This window comes from Pleurodeles waltl, chromosome 1_2 (genome assembly GCF_031143425.1).
Source record: "Pleurodeles waltl isolate 20211129_DDA chromosome 1_2, aPleWal1.hap1.20221129, whole genome shotgun sequence".
NCBI lineage: Eukaryota > Metazoa > Chordata > Amphibia > Caudata > Salamandridae > Pleurodeles > Pleurodeles waltl.
Genome location: NC_090437.1, coordinates 656,420,746 through 656,438,564, shown reverse-complemented (window position 1 = coordinate 656,438,564; position 17,819 = coordinate 656,420,746). Strand labels below are relative to the sequence as shown.

Here is a 17,819-nt window from a genome sequence, read left to right as displayed (position 1 = left end):
ATTGTAAGTAGGACATGGGAGTCCACGGTCAGGACCAGGGAGAAGTGCTTCAGCGCTGAAGAAGAAGCTGCAGAAAAACCCAAGAACTAGGGGTGATGTTGCTTAGAAAGGCACTGGTGGTGCCGGGAATGGGGTGTGCAGTGGTGGACATAGTATGGAAATCTGGAGCCAAGGATTGGTTGGCTATACTGATGACTATTTCACATCACCCACTACTGCAGCAGGACTACTTATTGGATGGCTAGACTTAAAACTCACCCGGGTGTCATGGACGAAAGGACTCAGTTTGCCTGTCAATCCATTCCGTATGAAGGCAGCGATTGATCATGAATGGATGCACCAGACATTCAGGGGACGAGTCTCAAACCTTCTCTTGTTAAGTTTGAATCAAGCGTGGGGAAGGTTTTACACTGCACAATGTAGAACCTCAATTACAAAAGCAGAAATTACTTATTCTTACAGAGATGCTACTAATGAGTGTCGAATTTCTGCAAAGTGTGGCAATGTGTGCAGATGTTTACTCAGTCGGAAATGACACCCAAAGATTGGTGGTGATGAAGGGGAGGGCGTAAAGTACTGCAGATCAGGAGAAAAACCAAAGGGTTTCTGCTTTGTGGATATTTACAATGCCTCCTACTTGTGCCTTCAATTCTAAACGTATTCTTGATTGGATCAGGCGCAAGTTGTGCAGGAAGTGTGCAGACCTCCCTTGCTTTTCAGAGTAGACAACAGGAATGTAAAACTTCAAAGAAAAACACACCTTTGGAGGAAAATGAGATTTATTAGACTTCACTAGTGTGGAGCTTTCCCTCAATGGAGTGAAGTCGCACTCATAATATTAATGAAAAGGGAGTTATGCTGGAGATGTTAAAAAAAAAAATAGCCCTCCCCAGGTTAAGCAGTGTTACTGTGACTAAGGTATATAGTCATAAATCTTCACAATACACAAGCTAAAGACAACGTGTCTGGTTACTCAAGCGTATTTATAAATTCAAGCGTATTTATAAATTCAAGCGTATTTATAAATTCAGGCCCTCGAGACTACAATTAAAAGCCGGCAAACTGAAGTGATTTGTTTCTCGGCCATTTTATAGAACTCAGTTCAAATTTTTGATGCAAAATACAACATTTCAGTCCATGAAGATGAGGATTCTACATTAAAACAATCTGAACCATCCTGGAAAAGAGCAGGTCAAGCTTTCCCAGCTGTAGCCACCGATCTCAGTAACATGGCATCAGTATTCATGCACAAAAAATACTATCATGAAACCTAGACCGAAGCCTGCACGTGGGGTGCGAGCCTGAAACAACAGACAGCAGCCACAGGTTCAGCTCAACACCCCAAAAAACACAATTTTCCTTACATAAAAACGTTAATAAACATGTTTCCATTTGGATTTTAGCACCAATAACACTGTTTTGAAGGAATATTTTCAAAACATTAAAAAAACACGTTCTTCCTTTCCAGGCTCATCTGATACATGCATAATCCAGAACCACTAGATGTTTGAAGTACAATGAAGAACAAGCTACACATCACAGCAAGGCCTGGATTTTAGAAACCTGCAGAAATAACACCACAAACCGTAACCACGAGCATCAAAGGACGCAGGAACAAAATTCTTCTTAGTAAAATGGTTCTGAAAGATCTGAAACGGTCCCTTTTTGTCGTTCCCTGGACAGCTAAGAAGATCACACTCTTGTAACCTAGCAATGAATGTTGGCTTCTATGGATGCACTTTGGTGTATCTGTGTATAATAGTTAAACGAATTAACTTACATAGAGCTGTGAAGTATAGGAGCTCGCTATGGGCCTATAAATTGCATTGTTATATATTAAGGTATTGCTTTGGATAATTTACTGGGTAAAATGTTTGGTTTACAATGTTCAGAAGTATTTGAGGAGAGGAGCCATTTTCTCTCTTAACTATATTACTTTTGTAAGCAAACCTTTCCTCGTTCCATTAAGATGGCAGAACAGTATGTCCTGTGTAGGTATCTCATTTACACCAGGGGCTACTTAAAAGTGTGTGTTACAATGTTACCCAGAACCGATTTCCAACTAAAACAGAACACCTGAAAATTATACCTAGCTGACCCATAGGCACACACTCGGTCACAACACCAGGACTGAGAAGTTAGCAGTCGAGGAGCAGAGGCACATAAAGCAGAATCTGGCAGCCAAATATTGGCTGCCAGATTCTGCTTTATGTGCCTCTGCCCCTCGACTGCTAACTTCTCAGTCCTGGTGTTATATATATATATGTATATATATATATATAATCTGCCGCAACGAAATTGCCACCAAGGACAAACGTAGCTGTAAAACGGTTCTGGCTTACTAAACTGATCACAAAAGGGATGCAATTTAAAAATACAGATTTCAGGGAGCTAAGGTGTCTATGTATCCAACAAGTGCCAGGGATAATAATAACTGTAAGGTAACCTGGGTGGACAATGCGATTGCGTTTCTCTAGTCATAGTTCTGACTCATAAAGTAGCATGGAGGATTACTATGCCTGCTGCAAAGCACAATGTATACCACGCAGATTACAGATTTGTATCTTATGTTGATGACTCAATGCGTTACTGCTTTTGTCACAGAGATCATTTTGTTCTTACAGTTCATAAGTAACAATCCTAATATAGCACAGTAAGATACAAGCCGGCATCAAGGAGCTACATGCAAGCTGCAAGGAATAGGTTTAGAACCTTTTGTTTTTTTATCAATCTTCAATTACGTTTTAAATTTGGACTTTGCAGTTCCCCAGAGCAAGAGGACTTACCACAAAATGCCCCCCAGTAGGTATGCTATGCAACTCCCACACCTTGTGACTCAGATTATTTTATGTACCATTTCCGGTACAATGATGTACACACTTGTATGTTTCTTTGTCTTTGTATAATGTGTGCATGGTGTAAAGCACTGACACCTTACATTGCATGAGTACCATATAAAAGAGATTAAGCTAGCTGATGGCACAAAACTTTCAAGGAGGATCCCAACAAAGTATTGGTCTGAAACAGGGGTGTGTTCTGGCTCGCACCTATTTAATCTTTTTATGGCTGACCTTTCACCAAAGCTGGATGCAACAATTTCCTACTCTCCAAAGTTGGGAACTCTGCCTGTTTCACATCTTTCATACCGAGATGATATAGTTTTATTGAGTCACTGAGTCACACAAAAGCAGTTTTACAGCGGCTAGTAAATGCACTGGACAACTTTGTAACAATAAATACATTGGAAATTAATACCAGCAAGTCAAAATCCATATCTATGGGTTGCACTTTTAGTCCTACACTCAATCTTAAGTTAAGCAACAGAGCTTTGCAGTGCAAAATCAACACATCATACAGAAATGCAAAGCTCTGACATTTGCCTTTTGTGCTCTGGCAAGAAAGTTGAATGGGCCTTCTTTTAAACCCCTGATGTCTGTCATGTCTGATAAATTCCTTCCTATCAGCCATAACGTATGGTAGTGCAGCATTACACGGGAAAGACGCCTCAATTCTTGACCGCCAACAAATAAAAATATATAAACAAGTCTTCTGTCTCCCCCGCTCCGCCTCTCTTTCACAAGTTAGGCTAGAATTTGGTCTCAAACAGCAACTGCTAGATAGAAAATTCCATACGATTAAGACCTGGTATAAGATATGGGAAAATAAAGTGAGCCCACTAGTCACAGCCTTATGGAATTCTGTAGCCAAAGATCCTAATTCAGTCTATAATGCGTTTCTGCATCATTCCCTGCAAGAGACTCAAATGGCACATTTATGGGACTTTAATCTGTCATACCCCCTTTTCTGCTGTGAATTAAAGAAATAAATTGGGCTGCAATCCTTACTGGATGACAAGTGCAAGTTTGCAGCTTGATCGCATGCCTGGATCATCATCCATAATTGTAGCAGCATAGTGCCCGCACAGTATTTGGTCTCAACATTTCTAGTGTACCTTAAACGCCAGCTGCTCGCTATGCCACTAGGATCATTCACTTCATGTAGGCTTTGTAAAGCCGGAGTAGAGGATATGGGTCATCTGAACTTCATTTGTCCAGCCCTAAGAGAAGCACGTTACCAACTGTTAAAGTCTGCTTTTGTCCCAAGGGGTATTCGTTCTTGTCAGTCTCAGATAAATTGCAGACTGGTGAAATGTTTAACTTTCAATGTGAAACTCTTAGTTGGCTGCTCATGATTATCCTATAACCTATTTTTTTTAGATATGTTAGGCTTCATAGTGAAGATAAACCACATTATAAAAGCTCAGTATGATTGTGTAGGCATAACTTAACCAGTTGTTTGACAACTGTGTTGAAATCTGGTTAGGAGGTATTCATTTCTAATTACATAACACAATTAAATCCTAAAATGTTCTCAGTTTATTATGAAGATTTAATGACTTGTGTTATACAAAGGTACTATTTTGTTAAAGTTCAACTATTTTATATTTAAATGAACTTAAGACGTATAGTGTTATAGTTTTAGTAGGTTAAGAGTAAAGTGTTCGATAAGGGTTCTGCAATGCTTTCGAAAAGCTCAAGTACTGTTACGCTCCTTTTCATCGCATGTCATACTCTGATGGGCCCTAAAGCCCATGGTGCTTAAAACGATTTTTGCTACAACTGTTTTAATTAATTTATGTAAAGAATCATGGAAAGGACCAAGGCACTGCTGCTTTCCCTTTGTCTGTCCCTTACTTTTAACAAGTCCAAATTTTATAGCACTTTAAGGAGACTGATGTGCATAATAGTCCACAACTGTTTCTTTTAAGCATGTGTCCTGTAGTGACCACGTATTTTGCTTGTCTTCCCTTTTCGCCCCTCCCTTTTGCTAAGATTTTAATTAATCACGTAAATAAAGTAAACTTAATTTATATAAAAGAAATTAAATAGAAAAAATAAATTAGCAAGTTCTACTTAAAATCGTTGTTAGGATAATTACACATATAGAGATATATCTTGCATTCTGACTGTTGTATGCATAGGTCTTACATACAGGGCCTGAATACATTTAAAAATCTGCCTTCAAATCAGTCTCTCTTAGATATTTGTGAAGTGATAACAAACAGTGCGATTGTTTCCCTCCATAACACTGGTATCTAGATGTTAGGCCCCAATCAGAGTTGCCAATTGGCCGTTATTTTTACCAACCTCTTCTGTGCATTTTTAAGTCCAAGCCAGTACAAATACAGAGAAAGGCAGTGAAAACCGGTATTTTTTGCGGTCTGAAACATAAATCTACATTTGTAAACACATAAAGAAACCAGTTTTAAAAAGTTTTTAAGAGCTGTCTAAATCGTTTCAGAATAATTGCAGGAAGAAGAGGGATAATCATCATGTTACAAAAGAATTGTGGTAATGTTACACAAATTCTTTTCCACCTACACCATCTTTCCTTTTCCAGAAAAGAAAAATGTAAACAAATGGCTGGCATATTTATTTTTAAAGAGAGGTGGCAGCCCTACATTCAGATAGCTACCAGCCAGGATGAGAGTCCAAATCGAGGGCTGATGGCCCTTTAAGTGAGGCCTTTGTGCTAAGCCAAGACGGAACAGAAAATAAGAACTTTCTCACATTGCCCCCAAAGGTTACTGCCCCCCATGGAAAGCAGTGCTGCTGACTATCCTAGTGTCTGCAACTTGAACTAGACAAATTCAGCATATTTTCCTGGGGCAAGCACAGATCTGGTCCAATAACAGCTGCCGGAAAATCCTCACCAAAATTCTTGTCAACAGATTGGTTAAAGTGGTGCAAACACTTATTTATGCGGACCAGACTGGCTTTATGCTAGGCCATGGCACCCGTCACTCTATCCGCAGGTTGCATTCAGCAAAAGCCAAAGAGGATGACTTGTCCGGGTTTTAGCCCTAACCCCTATTTATTCTTAAAAGGCATTCAACTCCATGCACCACCCTTTCTTTTTCCAGACCCTGCAAGAATTAACTGTGGTGAGACTTCAATATTGCATCTCTTCTGACCAAAACCAAAAAAAGACCTTGAGGCATGGAGGCTATACCAATACCTATAATGGGCAGGGGGAACTTTCCAAAATGATCACACATCCCTGGATCCTTTACACAGTTCAAAACTATCAACACAACTTTCTCACTACTTTCTTTATGGAAATAATCTCTTTCTTGGAGAGGTTACCATGTGCTGGAGCTAACCAATGGCGCCATTCTTCAAAAGTATATAAGTGCCATATGTTGGTGGGCTGGGCATACCAGATATATGCCTCTATTACTGGGCTTCCAAGCAAGTTGCTATCAATGGCTAGATCTTTGAGTATCGCAATGATCAAGTCTTTAAACTAGAGATCGATCTACTCCAGATACCGAACCTAGAAGTTCCGATATATAGAGACTCTCTATGCCCTGCAGGATCCTCAGGCTTACAAGAGTCACGTGCTGGAATGAACCAGTAAAACACACCAATTAGTACAAGATGGCCATGGGTGAGACCCCTCTAGCATGGCACTTGGCTCCCACATGAGAGGCCTTGAGGGATTTTTAAATCAGGAGCACCAGGAATCTCAAGAATGTGTGATAAGTGGATGAGTGATCACATTAAGTTATGCAAGTAGCTGACTTTGGGCTTAACCTGCATAGGTCACAATTTTTCAGGTCCCTACAGCACTCTACTATAACACAAAGACATATTGACAGTTGTTCCGGCGTTTAATCCACTTCAGCTAAAAATAATAATGGAACTGCTCTTGTAATAGGGCATATCTTGCATTTACAGATCACTGATCAACACAATAGATCCACTGATGGCCATGGTGTCCAGAGGATAGGATGACGTTGGCATCCTTGGCAACAAGAGCCAGAATAGCATCAAGATACCTCGTTAAGATGAATACAATATAAATAATTTCACAGAATGTACTATGGCACTGTAAAGCTTTGGCCTGGGACGTGGGGGGGGGGAGCTGACAAAGGTGACTACTTACTTCCAAATGAGTACTTTTTAAGGATCCAGATCCCAAATACAATCCTTGGTATTAAGAGGACTGAGTGGGTGGCATGCTGGGGATGGAGGGGGGGTTCTTCTGGGGCTCAGGCCATTGCTGCAACTGGACTGATGGTGACTGAGAGGGACAGCGCCTGAGGATGAATGGATGTGGCAGCCGCCCTCACTCAGTGAATAGTTGATTGACCTGGACTACTGCGCTGCTTTTGGAAAATCAATCAACCGGACACACAGCTGTGAAAGAAAGTACCACAAAATGTGGGACTCGTGGTTCGTTCGCTTTCACCATGTGCAAGCGATCGTTTGATTATTGTGGGTGGTGATAAATACCGCTGGTAATGAGAGCAACGTATGGTGAGGGTGGGCGTGGAATGCAGGCAGTTCTTTTGCTGCTGGTGGATTACATAAAGAAACAATAAAAAGGCTTATGTAACAAAAAACATAACAGCTGCTGCACCCAAGATCCGACTGGATCGCTCTCGGTTTCCCTAAATTAATTTGGATAAGTACAGAGGGAAATGTTACAAAAGTAAATAACATAAAACCGGGGGAGTCTAATAACAACACATATTTGTTCAGGCTTTTCCTGCAACACATAGTATTGAGTGACATTCTTAAACATTTCTGGCTAACGTATTAGTCAGAGAGAATACCAGTTCCTTTTATGGCATCCGGCGAAAAAGAGGGCACGAAACCGACACAAAACTGTACGCGGTAAAGAAAATGATGCCGACTTGACACTTAAAATTGTCATCATGATAGACAAGAGGAAAGGAAACATCTGACCTTGGCGATATGCACGTGAACACGTGCCCACTAATTCTATAACAGACACTTCCTCTTCCGGGATGGGTCAGGACTCCATAACCCCATACCTGGTCGAGCACCGAAAGGAAAACTACCTCTTCAGACATCAGCAGACACAAGAGAGGGGAAGTGGAGACTAAGCCAGAGTGACAGGTCGTTGGGTGCAGATGGAAAGCGCCAAGTCATGGGCTGTAAAACGTCCTACGCCTCCAGGTGTGGGAAAACGAGGCCAGGTGTGTCATTATGTCTAATTATAAATAAATATGGATTTGTCAGATTTAACTTAAAGGAAGTCATCGTTTTCATTTAGGTCTCTTATCGCACTTCGGTCACAATCTGATACGCTCACAAATGGAACTTCTTTCTATATCACTTTCGAAAGTCATCCCATCATTTTCATCGTCTTCTCTTCAGTGGTACGGAACTTTAAGCTCCAGTGAAATGACCAGCACCTCGAGGCCATAGCTGGGGCGTAATGTGCGCTATATAAATACCGCTAACATAACAAGCAGATAGTATTTTAAGACAAGGGCTCTCGAAGCAACATATGGACACAATGTGTATTTCAATTCGGTTCAACTGCAGCGGTTAAAGCTACTGGCAAAGTACTAGACCCGCCAGTTAAGGACTTTATCCAGGCCAAATGAGGGAGGCTATCACTACAAAAAGACATCACAGCACTGCCAACCTGTGAGCTATACAAGGCCCAATCTGAGACTTCCGTTTCATTCAATGAAATGACCAAAGCACAAGCGAATTTTAAGGAAGAGGGCGGCGGGGACATTTAAAAACAAGCATTTGCAATGCAATGGGTCTCGCATTTGCTCGAGTTAGAGATATTACCGTTGTAAACTCCTAACCGGACTTTTTGTGCCACATAAATTGAAAATGAAAAGTAACACAGTTTCCCATACGCAAGCTGATTCTAAGCGCCATGGCAAGGGCACGAAGCAGCACACAAAAGGAAAAAAGATGTTTGCTCACAGTCAAACGTAGCGGCAAAAGTGCAATTAGCCATGTAACAGGGGCCATGTCCAAGGTGGTAACTAAACTACCCTAAGGAGGGACAAACGTAAAGCATTTACGAACAAAAATGAAGGATTTTTGAAGGGCAAGTCCATGAACGAGTGATAGTGATGGGCGTGTGGTGGGCGTGATTAAATGCCCAGGTACATACCAACAGGTCGGAAAAGCAGCGATTGCTCGACCTGACAAGGATCGGCACAGCCAATAGGTCTGGCATCAGCTTCCAGTCTTTTGACTTTGTCACTGCTTACTTTGTCATTGTCTTTGTAAAGCTTTATTGTTGGGGAGCTGCTGGGCATTCACCAAAATACAAAACACATTGGCTAAAATCTAAAACTTTTTTGGTCACAAAAGCAGACATTGCCATACTTGTACCCGGCCCTGGAGGAAACTACTTTGTTTGTCGCAGTGCTTCTCCTGAAAATGCAGAATGCGGTACCTCACTGCAAAGCTAGCCAATGGCTGACGTAGGCTGACCCAGTGCCGTGTGCTGCAGTCAGAAGAGAAAAAGCGGACAGAAGAGGGCTTGCTGAAAGCCCCTATAATTTAGTATATAATTTTTATGTATGTTAAGGTCCTGCTAAAAGTGACAGTTTTACTTGAGCTTCTGTTATTCTGCTGCTCCAATAGGCTTGGGCAAAGCGAGCGCTGGTTACTAGTAGAAACTCCACATGCAAAAAGTTAACTCAAACCAGTGCTGTTTAGTGTGAGCGACTTGACAACAGGGTCGGACTGGTCTACAGGGCAATCAGGAAGTGCCCGATAAGCTGGTCTGACAAATCAGAGTGCTGGGTGTTTTTTAGCTGTCTGCTGGGCAGCTTTTTTTTCTGTAAATTTCTGTTATTAAAACAAACACAGCCTGTAACAAGAACAAATTCATACTGCGTTCATTCCTTGGTAAACACTCATACAATGTGTCTTGTTTTTAGAAGTTCAAAACCACCACCCTTTGCAAATGTGGGAGACCATTTTTAGCTATCTAATTCACTAATGGAGGACACTTTTATTTTCGAAAAACAAAGTGATGGGTGGAATGCTTGAATTGATCTCAACTACTGGCAATCGCTCGGGACGCATCACAATCCATCGTTTTTTGCCCGGCATGCCACCTCAGTTTGGACCCAGTAAATGCAAATCAGTCTTGACCCTGCTCCTTATGGGAACACTCCAGCATGAACTGCCAGGCCAGGTCCTCCTTGAACCGGAACACAAGCAACCTAGGACCGGTGTCACCGTAGTAAAGTCTCATAAGACAGGTACAGCTTGTCTCCAGCGGCACAGTCATCCCAGGATTCACATCTGGGCATACTCGGTTTGCTTAGGGCGTCAAATGCAAAAACAACAAGGTGTAAGATGGGATGCTCAAATTAATCTCAGCCACTGACAATAGCTTGGGGCCACATCCCAATCCATCATTTTCTATCCACCATGCTACCTCAGTTTGGACCCAGCCATATACGTTATGCCGGGTACGAACTGAGGTGGCTAGTGGGCAAAGAATGATTGATTGGCATGCAGCCCAAGCAATCGCCAGTGGCTGAGATTAATTCAAGCATTACATCCATCACTTTGTTTATTGATGCCCTAAGTGTGACCGGTATGTCCAGTCATGGGTGCAGTGGTCCGTGTGTCACTGAAATCAAGCTATACCTGGCTGATGAGCCCATAATAAAAGGTGAAACCAATCCAGGTTTGCTTGTGTTTCAGTTCAGGGAGGATCTAGCCTGGGGTTCGGGCTGGACTGTTCCCATTGGAGCAGGGTCAAGGCTGATTGGCATGTACCTGGGTCCAAACGGATGGTACAGTGAGCAAAAAACAATGGATTGAGGTGCGGTCCCTAGCGACTGCCAGTGGCTGAGATTAATTTAGACTTCCATCCATTACTTTGTTTTTTTACTCTTTTTTTGGTGCCTGGGCTTATTTTCAGTCCCAGTCTGACCCTGTTGCACAATGCTTGAAAGCAGAGCAGTCTGGAGAAGAAAAGGCATCAAACTGACATATGAGACAGAATAAAGGCAAGCCAAACCAGTTGCTCTGTAGTTGGGCACCAGGCACATAGCTCTGCTCAGGGAGTGCATAAGGGTCTATTGAATAAATAAATACAGACATGGGAAACAGTAAATAAATACAGACATGGGAAACAGTAACCACAGATTAATGACGGGAATCGGCTGAAGGGAATGCAAATATGCTTCTTTCCAGTAGGCAATTTTGGGATCTTTAAATGGGAAAGAAACCTGGTGATTTATTGAAGGCATGTGTGTGCATATGTGGAGGGAAGGCGTGAAAGCTCTGTAGAAGTCAGGCATGCAGAGAATATCTGTAGAAGGAAGGTATGGATGGAAAAGCAGTATCAGGAATGGTCACAAAGAAGATCTGTAGCAGTAAAGCAAGCAAAGGAGGTCTTTGGGTCCAGGTTTAAGCAATATATTCGATGTCTACTGCACCCCTCTTACTTTGACCAGTGGACAATCCCTTTGGACCCAAACGAGGACTGAGGTCTGCATGTTTTTAAATACCCTCAACTGCCTGAATTACAACCACCATCCTCTTCAAAGCAAGTGGCATGCTTGAAGTGAAAAGGGGCTTAATGGTATCTGGATTTTGCCATGCCAAAATGTACATTTTTCAAAAAGCACGTTTAAGGGATGTATCATTCTCTTGTGCTACAATGTTCTTCGACACACACATTACTAAGTTTTCAATATGTATTAGGACCTTTAGGCATTGTAACGTTTTATCATGAGCTATAAGTACATGTTGTTGATGTAGTCCAATCTAGATTGCACTAGGGTGTTTATTACCGAGTCGTGAATGGAGGAGTCAATAAAAAGGTTCCCTATTTGAGCAAAACAAATGTTTGCTACCATCCTCACCTGAGAGTTAAAGGATAGATCAGAATCTATAAGAACATTCAAGTTGTGGAAAATCTTTCTTGGGGCTGGGAGAGGCGAGCAAGTGGGTGTTCGTCGATCATGCCAAGTCTGGTGAAGTAATTAAGATCTCAGTTTTAGCTGGATTTAAATTCAAAAGGTTTGAAGGCATCTCCCAGTGCACTGGTGATAGGCAGTACAGGAGGCCAAGGTTATGCTTCAACAAAGCAGGATGAGAAAGGCAAAAGACGAGTTGTGCATCGTCCGCATACATACAGAAACGAACACCCATCTGATCACACAAGGAGGCAAGTGAGCACACTTGCCTCATTGTCGCAAGTGGAATCAAGTTCCGTACTACATCCGCACTTGGCCAGCCTTTGCTAAGTTTAAAAAACTCTTGAAGACCTGGTTGTTTTAGGCAGTTGCTGGGCACTGTGCTACCGAAGCGCTGAGATGCACCCACGGGGGTGAGTGGTTCCGCTTTATTGTTTCAATAACATAACATGTACACTGTAAACAGGAACGGATGCAGGATGGAATCCTGCGGACTTCATAGCTCAGGATTTTATTATCAGAGGTAAAAGGAGGAATGACTTTCTGAGACCTTCAGACAGTGAGGGATTTAAGCATTTGTAAGCTGTTCCAAATATCTCACATGCACTCAAAGTTTTTTATAGGGTGTTAGGATGGAAGGCATTGGCGGTCGCTGTTAGGTCAAATGCTAAAATTGCACTTTGGGACAAACACAGTGTAATGGCAGCAGCAAGCACATCCTTCATTCACAAAATGATGAACTTGCTTTTGCCAGTATATGGCCTTTTTCTTCCCCTATGCATTGCATAACCATCAAGACTAAGAACACTTGTGTACAGTTTCATTTTTTCCTTTATCAGGGGTGAAAATACAGCAACACTCACCTCCCTACATACAGGTGAAAGAGAGTGTGTGTTGGTGTTAGGTAGATCCCTTTCCTTCATCCGCCTAGAGACAAACATAGTAAAGTACTGAACATGCATCCAGTGTCCATATGCATAAACAACCAGGCTGTGCACCACTTACAGGGATTGCCAAGAGCCCCCACACAAAGATGCAGTCTGAGAACAGAGGAAATCCATTTTCAACAGGATGTGGTACAGGGAGAGCGATTTATGCCCTTAGTTTGTCCTTGACCTCTCCCAGTGCCTACCTCACCAGAGACATCCATGTTAATCTGTTCGGGGAGAGCATGCATGAGAGAGACAAATGTATGGTGGGTTGACAGGGAGATGTTTAGGAAAGCATGCATGAAGGATCTGCTAAAAGCAGGCATGCTTTGGAACATCTTAACGAAAACGTGTTGGGTGATCCATTGGGAGCCGACTGAAATGGGGATGCGAAGGAGTTGAGGAAAGTCATCAAATGACACCTGTTAAGGAAAGGTGTCCGCAGGTTGCTTGTTGAGGAGAGGTCTGAACATGGACTTGTTTAGGAAATCAATTAATGAGAATTGTTTCCGGCGATCATAATGGGATACAGTGTGCGCAAGCATGTATTGCTAACCGCTGAAGATAGCCTGAACCAGACACCGCTGGTAGAAGGCAAGAGCTTGGATGGAAAATAGTTAAGGAAAGACATAAAAGGTTCAATAACATACTAAGGGGGTTATTCTAACTTTGGAGGAGGTGTTAATCCGTCCCAAAAGTGACGGAAAAGTGACGGATTTACCACCAGCCGTATTACGAGTCCATTATATCCTATGGAACTCGTAATACGGCTGGTGGTATATCCGTCACTTTACCGTCACTTTTGGGACGGATTAACACTCCTCCAAAGTTAGAATAACCCCCTAAGTGATCAAGCAACAGATGGAGGCAGAGAAAATGAATGACTAGGCTAGTTCACTTCAAACTATCGCCCGCACTGCCTGCACCTGTGGGAAGTGCTTAAACCACGCAGAGGTCAGCAGGCTGGACTGTGGGTGGGGTGGGTGTTTTATTACCTGCACCGCAGTCTTCCTTTCATTTTGCTCCGATACAAAAGTCTATTTTTCTCACCATGAATGTAACACTTTATCGAGCTATATTACACCTGCTTTACTTCATTGCACAGAATTTAAGGTTTGCGGAGACCACTTGCTTAACTCTCTCTTCAAACAGTTCCTCCTCACTCCTAACATGGGGGATGCTCTGAACCAGTTTTCTTAGCGAATCAATCATATATCTGACTATAGTGGATGTAATTTCATTAGAGTCTGGTTTGTATTCCCAAGAAGTCTGAAGCCTCACATACCCCTCAAGGGTTCCAAATATATGTCTGCTCTAGCTGGCATTCCAGCCTGCTTCCGGTTGTCAAGCTGAGCTCCCATTTACTTTCTCCCGATTGCCTCTTGTAGGCTTTGCTGCTCCAGGCCTTCCAAGGTATGGCCATCCCCACTACCCTTCGTGCTGGTGGTTGGTTGGAGAGAGATTCCTTCACTGTCTCCTTCCTGACTCTCTGGCGAAACTGCAACATTTGGGGGCCCACTCAGCATGTTCTCTATTTCCAAAATTTTAACTTTGCCACTTCCAAAATTATGATCCACAACTATGAGAAATGAAAATGGATATATGCTTAGAGGTTTTCTGAATACTCAAAATCATATGACAGTGTTCTCAGCTGAAAGACAGAGTTCTGAGTACTCATAAGCAGTCGTTCCAAATATATTAGTATAGACATGTTTTTCAGCCCAACCATCTGCCTTGTAAAAAGAAAAAAAAATACTCCTTCCTCACCGTTCGACACCAAAAGCTACCCTCTGACTCAAATCACACTATCCTACTAGTTAAAACGCCTCTTACATTAATGTCCAGGGTACCAGTAATCTTTCGGTCCCAATGAGGATAAGTGAAATGTATTGTGTTCCGTGGTACCAGAACATACAGAACTCTCTCCATTTGGCTTCCTGAAGTGCAGCCTTACTAGTCAGCGCGAGGCAAGAATGGGATGGACAGCAAGCAGGCGCGAGGAGGTGGGACGCACACACTAACAATTTGCAGACGTCAGACATCTATAGTGCGACCTAATTCATGGCAGTAATCGGGGTCATATTTGGGGGTAACAAAGAGAAGCACAGTCAAATGAATGAATAACACTTATGAGGCGAAAACTGCAACCCCACGGGGCTAGAGCTGAAAGACAACAGCGAGCAAGGCAGGAATTATATATGTAAATAGCCATCTTTTCAGGTTTTTCCTTAATAACAAGTATGAGCAAGCGGCAGCAACGTAAGAAAAGGATCAACCACCAACGCGGGTTTACAGGACCCCATGGAGAGAGGCACTGGGAGGATGTATAATTCTGAGACCGCTGACGAGAGGCCTGAGCGTGGAGGGCAGTGACAGAGAGAAGCCCGATTCACAGAACAGTGGTATGTATTCATGGGGTCGGCCACGGGAGATATTCAGTCGAAGACAAGAACACGAGTCTAAAAAGTGAACAGAGGACACGAGAGGCAAGCATGATGAGGTCTGAATGAAAGACAGGGTGAAAAGCAGGTGGGAATGACGTTGTGGACGAGTGACAAGGGAGTAAGCATGAAAGGGACGTGTGTTAAGTACAACGAAGTGGCAGTGGGTGGCAGGAGGGAAATGTGCAGATGGGGAAGAGCTGAACTATAACTAAATCAAAAAGTAAGGAGGAGGTATGACCGAGGCAGGGCTGTGGCTATGTGGGGAGGTTTAGTTTAAGTGTTGCGAGCATGGGATGGCGGGAGAGGTGCCAATTTGGAAGAGTCGCCGGCTAAGCGGCCAAAAGTAAATCAAGAGGTAAGCACTGATAAAAATAAATAAAAAATAAAAAAAGAGTGTGGGGTTAGGAGGGTGGCCTGCATTGAAAGGGGGAGTACGGCAAGCAGGTGGTTGGCGGAGACGTGTATCGGGAGCACAGCTACGGCAGAGGTGTGAGCCCAACCAGGTGGGGAATGTTATGAAAGAGATAGTGTCATGCCCCTAAGAGGGTTATTGCGGGCCCCACACTCACGCCCTCCCCCTCCCCCTCAGGACCCGCCGTGCCAAGGGCTCCACTCGGTGCCGCGAGCTCTCACCTGGATGAGACATGGTGATGGTCTCATTAGCGTTGGCGGAGCCAACATTGAAGATGACCACGGCCGACGCGTTGTGCATGGCTGCCAGCCGGATCTTGTCCCGGTAGCTGCAGTTGCCCTTGGGGATGAGTGCCACCCAGCTCCGGGCGTGGGCCGGCACGGGGAAGCGGGTGTTGTGCGGGTCGCAGGCCAGCCGGTCCTGGGCCGCGGGCATGACCGCAACCCCTCGAGCATCTTGCTTGGGCGAGTGCTCCCCGTAGCGCCCGCACTCGCTCTTCTCGGAGCGCAGCTCTCCCAGGACAGGGTCGGCATAGGTGATGTTGAGGAAGGCAGTGTACCACTCCTCCTTCTCTGCCACCGTGAAGTCCAGGCACAGCAGATGCACGAAGCAGCAGGAGGACAGCAGCCATGTTGAGAGCGCCAGGCTGCGGCATGCCTGCACCAGAGACACGGGGGCCATGGCGGGCCCCAGCCCCCTCTGGGGCAAGAGCTCCCCGCTACACAGGAACCCCTGTGCCGCCGCTCCTTCAAAGGCCTCGATCCCGCAGAAAGCGCCTAGTGCTGCTGCTCCTGCACGGAGCGCTTTATGTCGCTGTCCTCGCGCACAAATCCATGCAGTGCTGTCCCTGCACACCCCTACTGTACCGGTGCTCCGACGCACAGCACCCTACTGCACACAGCTTCCCGCCATGCTGAGCTGTGGTCAGGGCACTCCTGTAGCCAGTGCGCCTGCTATGGATCTCTTGCAGGGGATCTTTAGTTTTTTTCTCATCCAGATTGTAAATTGATTGAATACTGTGGTGTATGTATAGTTCTGCACCGGGAGACTGCTGCATACAGTCCTCTGCAGTGCTGTCAGCGGGTGAGCTCCTAAGCCTTCTTGGCACACCCCCTGCTGTGCAGCTGTTAGTTGCTCTGCAGCTTCATGCGGCGCTCCCCATCAGAAGACTGGCTCACAGACCTGCCGTGGTGTCCCATGGAATGCGTGTAACCCTGATCTTCGTCAGTCTTCGGAAAATAGACCCCTCCCTTGCATGAACAGACAGAAGCAGACGATCTCAGAGCTGCGCCACCGCTCCTCTATGCTTTCCCATTCGTCGCTTTTTTCACGATGTACACCGCTGCGTGTTTACAGTTCACGCCACAGCATGCCTATGACCGCAACACTACAGTTTTTCAATTTTGTGTTTTTGATTGCGTGTGTATTCTCGAACTGCCACGATGCAAGCGTGTCTTTCAATATTATTTTTGTGTTGCACATGCAACATCAGAAGAGCCACACTGCAATTGTTTACTAATACTGGATTATATTCACAAAGGAAGGTTAATTTGCAGATATTTCTGCACAAGTAGATTTTACCCACACCTGGATGTAGTCTTCAACCGGATGGTATTTACAATATCTAGATGGAAATCTCTGCCTAGCAGTAGGATTTATTAGTCTCCACCACTCCTTACATGCGTGGGTGGAGAGAATCTTACAAAATAAATTACAATTGTTAACTTAAGTAGCTTCACAATCATATTTCTGATTTAAGCCTCCAGGCAGAGATATTCAACTACCCTCTGGAAAAATCAGAATGGAAAATATAGGGAAATAGCAAAACTACACCAGATAATTCTAGTGCACACCCTGGCTCTCTTCCCTTTGAAGATTGTGATTGGGGACATCGCAGTCAATTTTCCAGACAGAGACCACCACACCGAAGAGGAAAAAAACTTCACTGTGAAAGACAAGCATTGTAGTTAATTTTATTGTAGAACACTGCTGGGAACTACACGGTCTGTCTCATTACAGACCAGGAGCAGCAGAGAAGTTGCCATGTGGCAAGAGTTGAAAATCTTTGTCAATGCTTTGGGGGTGGAAGTACACACTGTGAAGGACCATAAATAGAAGTGTTAGGGCGAGAGGAGGCAGGCGAAGCAGACGTTCTCCAGGATTTAGGTGGCAAAGGCTCAACCTGGAGGTGGATCTGGACGTTCATCTCTACCCCTGATAAACATATCTTCCCCACTGTTAGAAATGGGGTCTTTGGTTGGCAGTCAGTTTACCCCCTGTTCAAGCAAGGACCCTCACTCTAG

At 44.0% G+C, this 17,819-nt stretch overlaps 1 protein-coding gene across 1 annotated transcript in view; it reads right to left on the bottom strand.

The window, feature by feature from the left end:
- RNF150 (ring finger protein 150) overlaps positions 1 to 16,755 on the bottom strand; it is a 437,576-nt gene extending 420,821 nt beyond the window's left edge. Inside the window, exon 1 of the mRNA XM_069242581.1 lies at positions 15,738 to 16,755. Coding sequence (XP_069098682.1) covers positions 15,738 to 16,197 — 460 coding nt within the window. The 5' untranslated portion in view covers positions 16,198 to 16,755. The remainder of the gene's footprint in view (positions 1 to 15,737) is intronic.
- Positions 16,756 to 17,819: the final 1,064 nt, after the last annotated feature.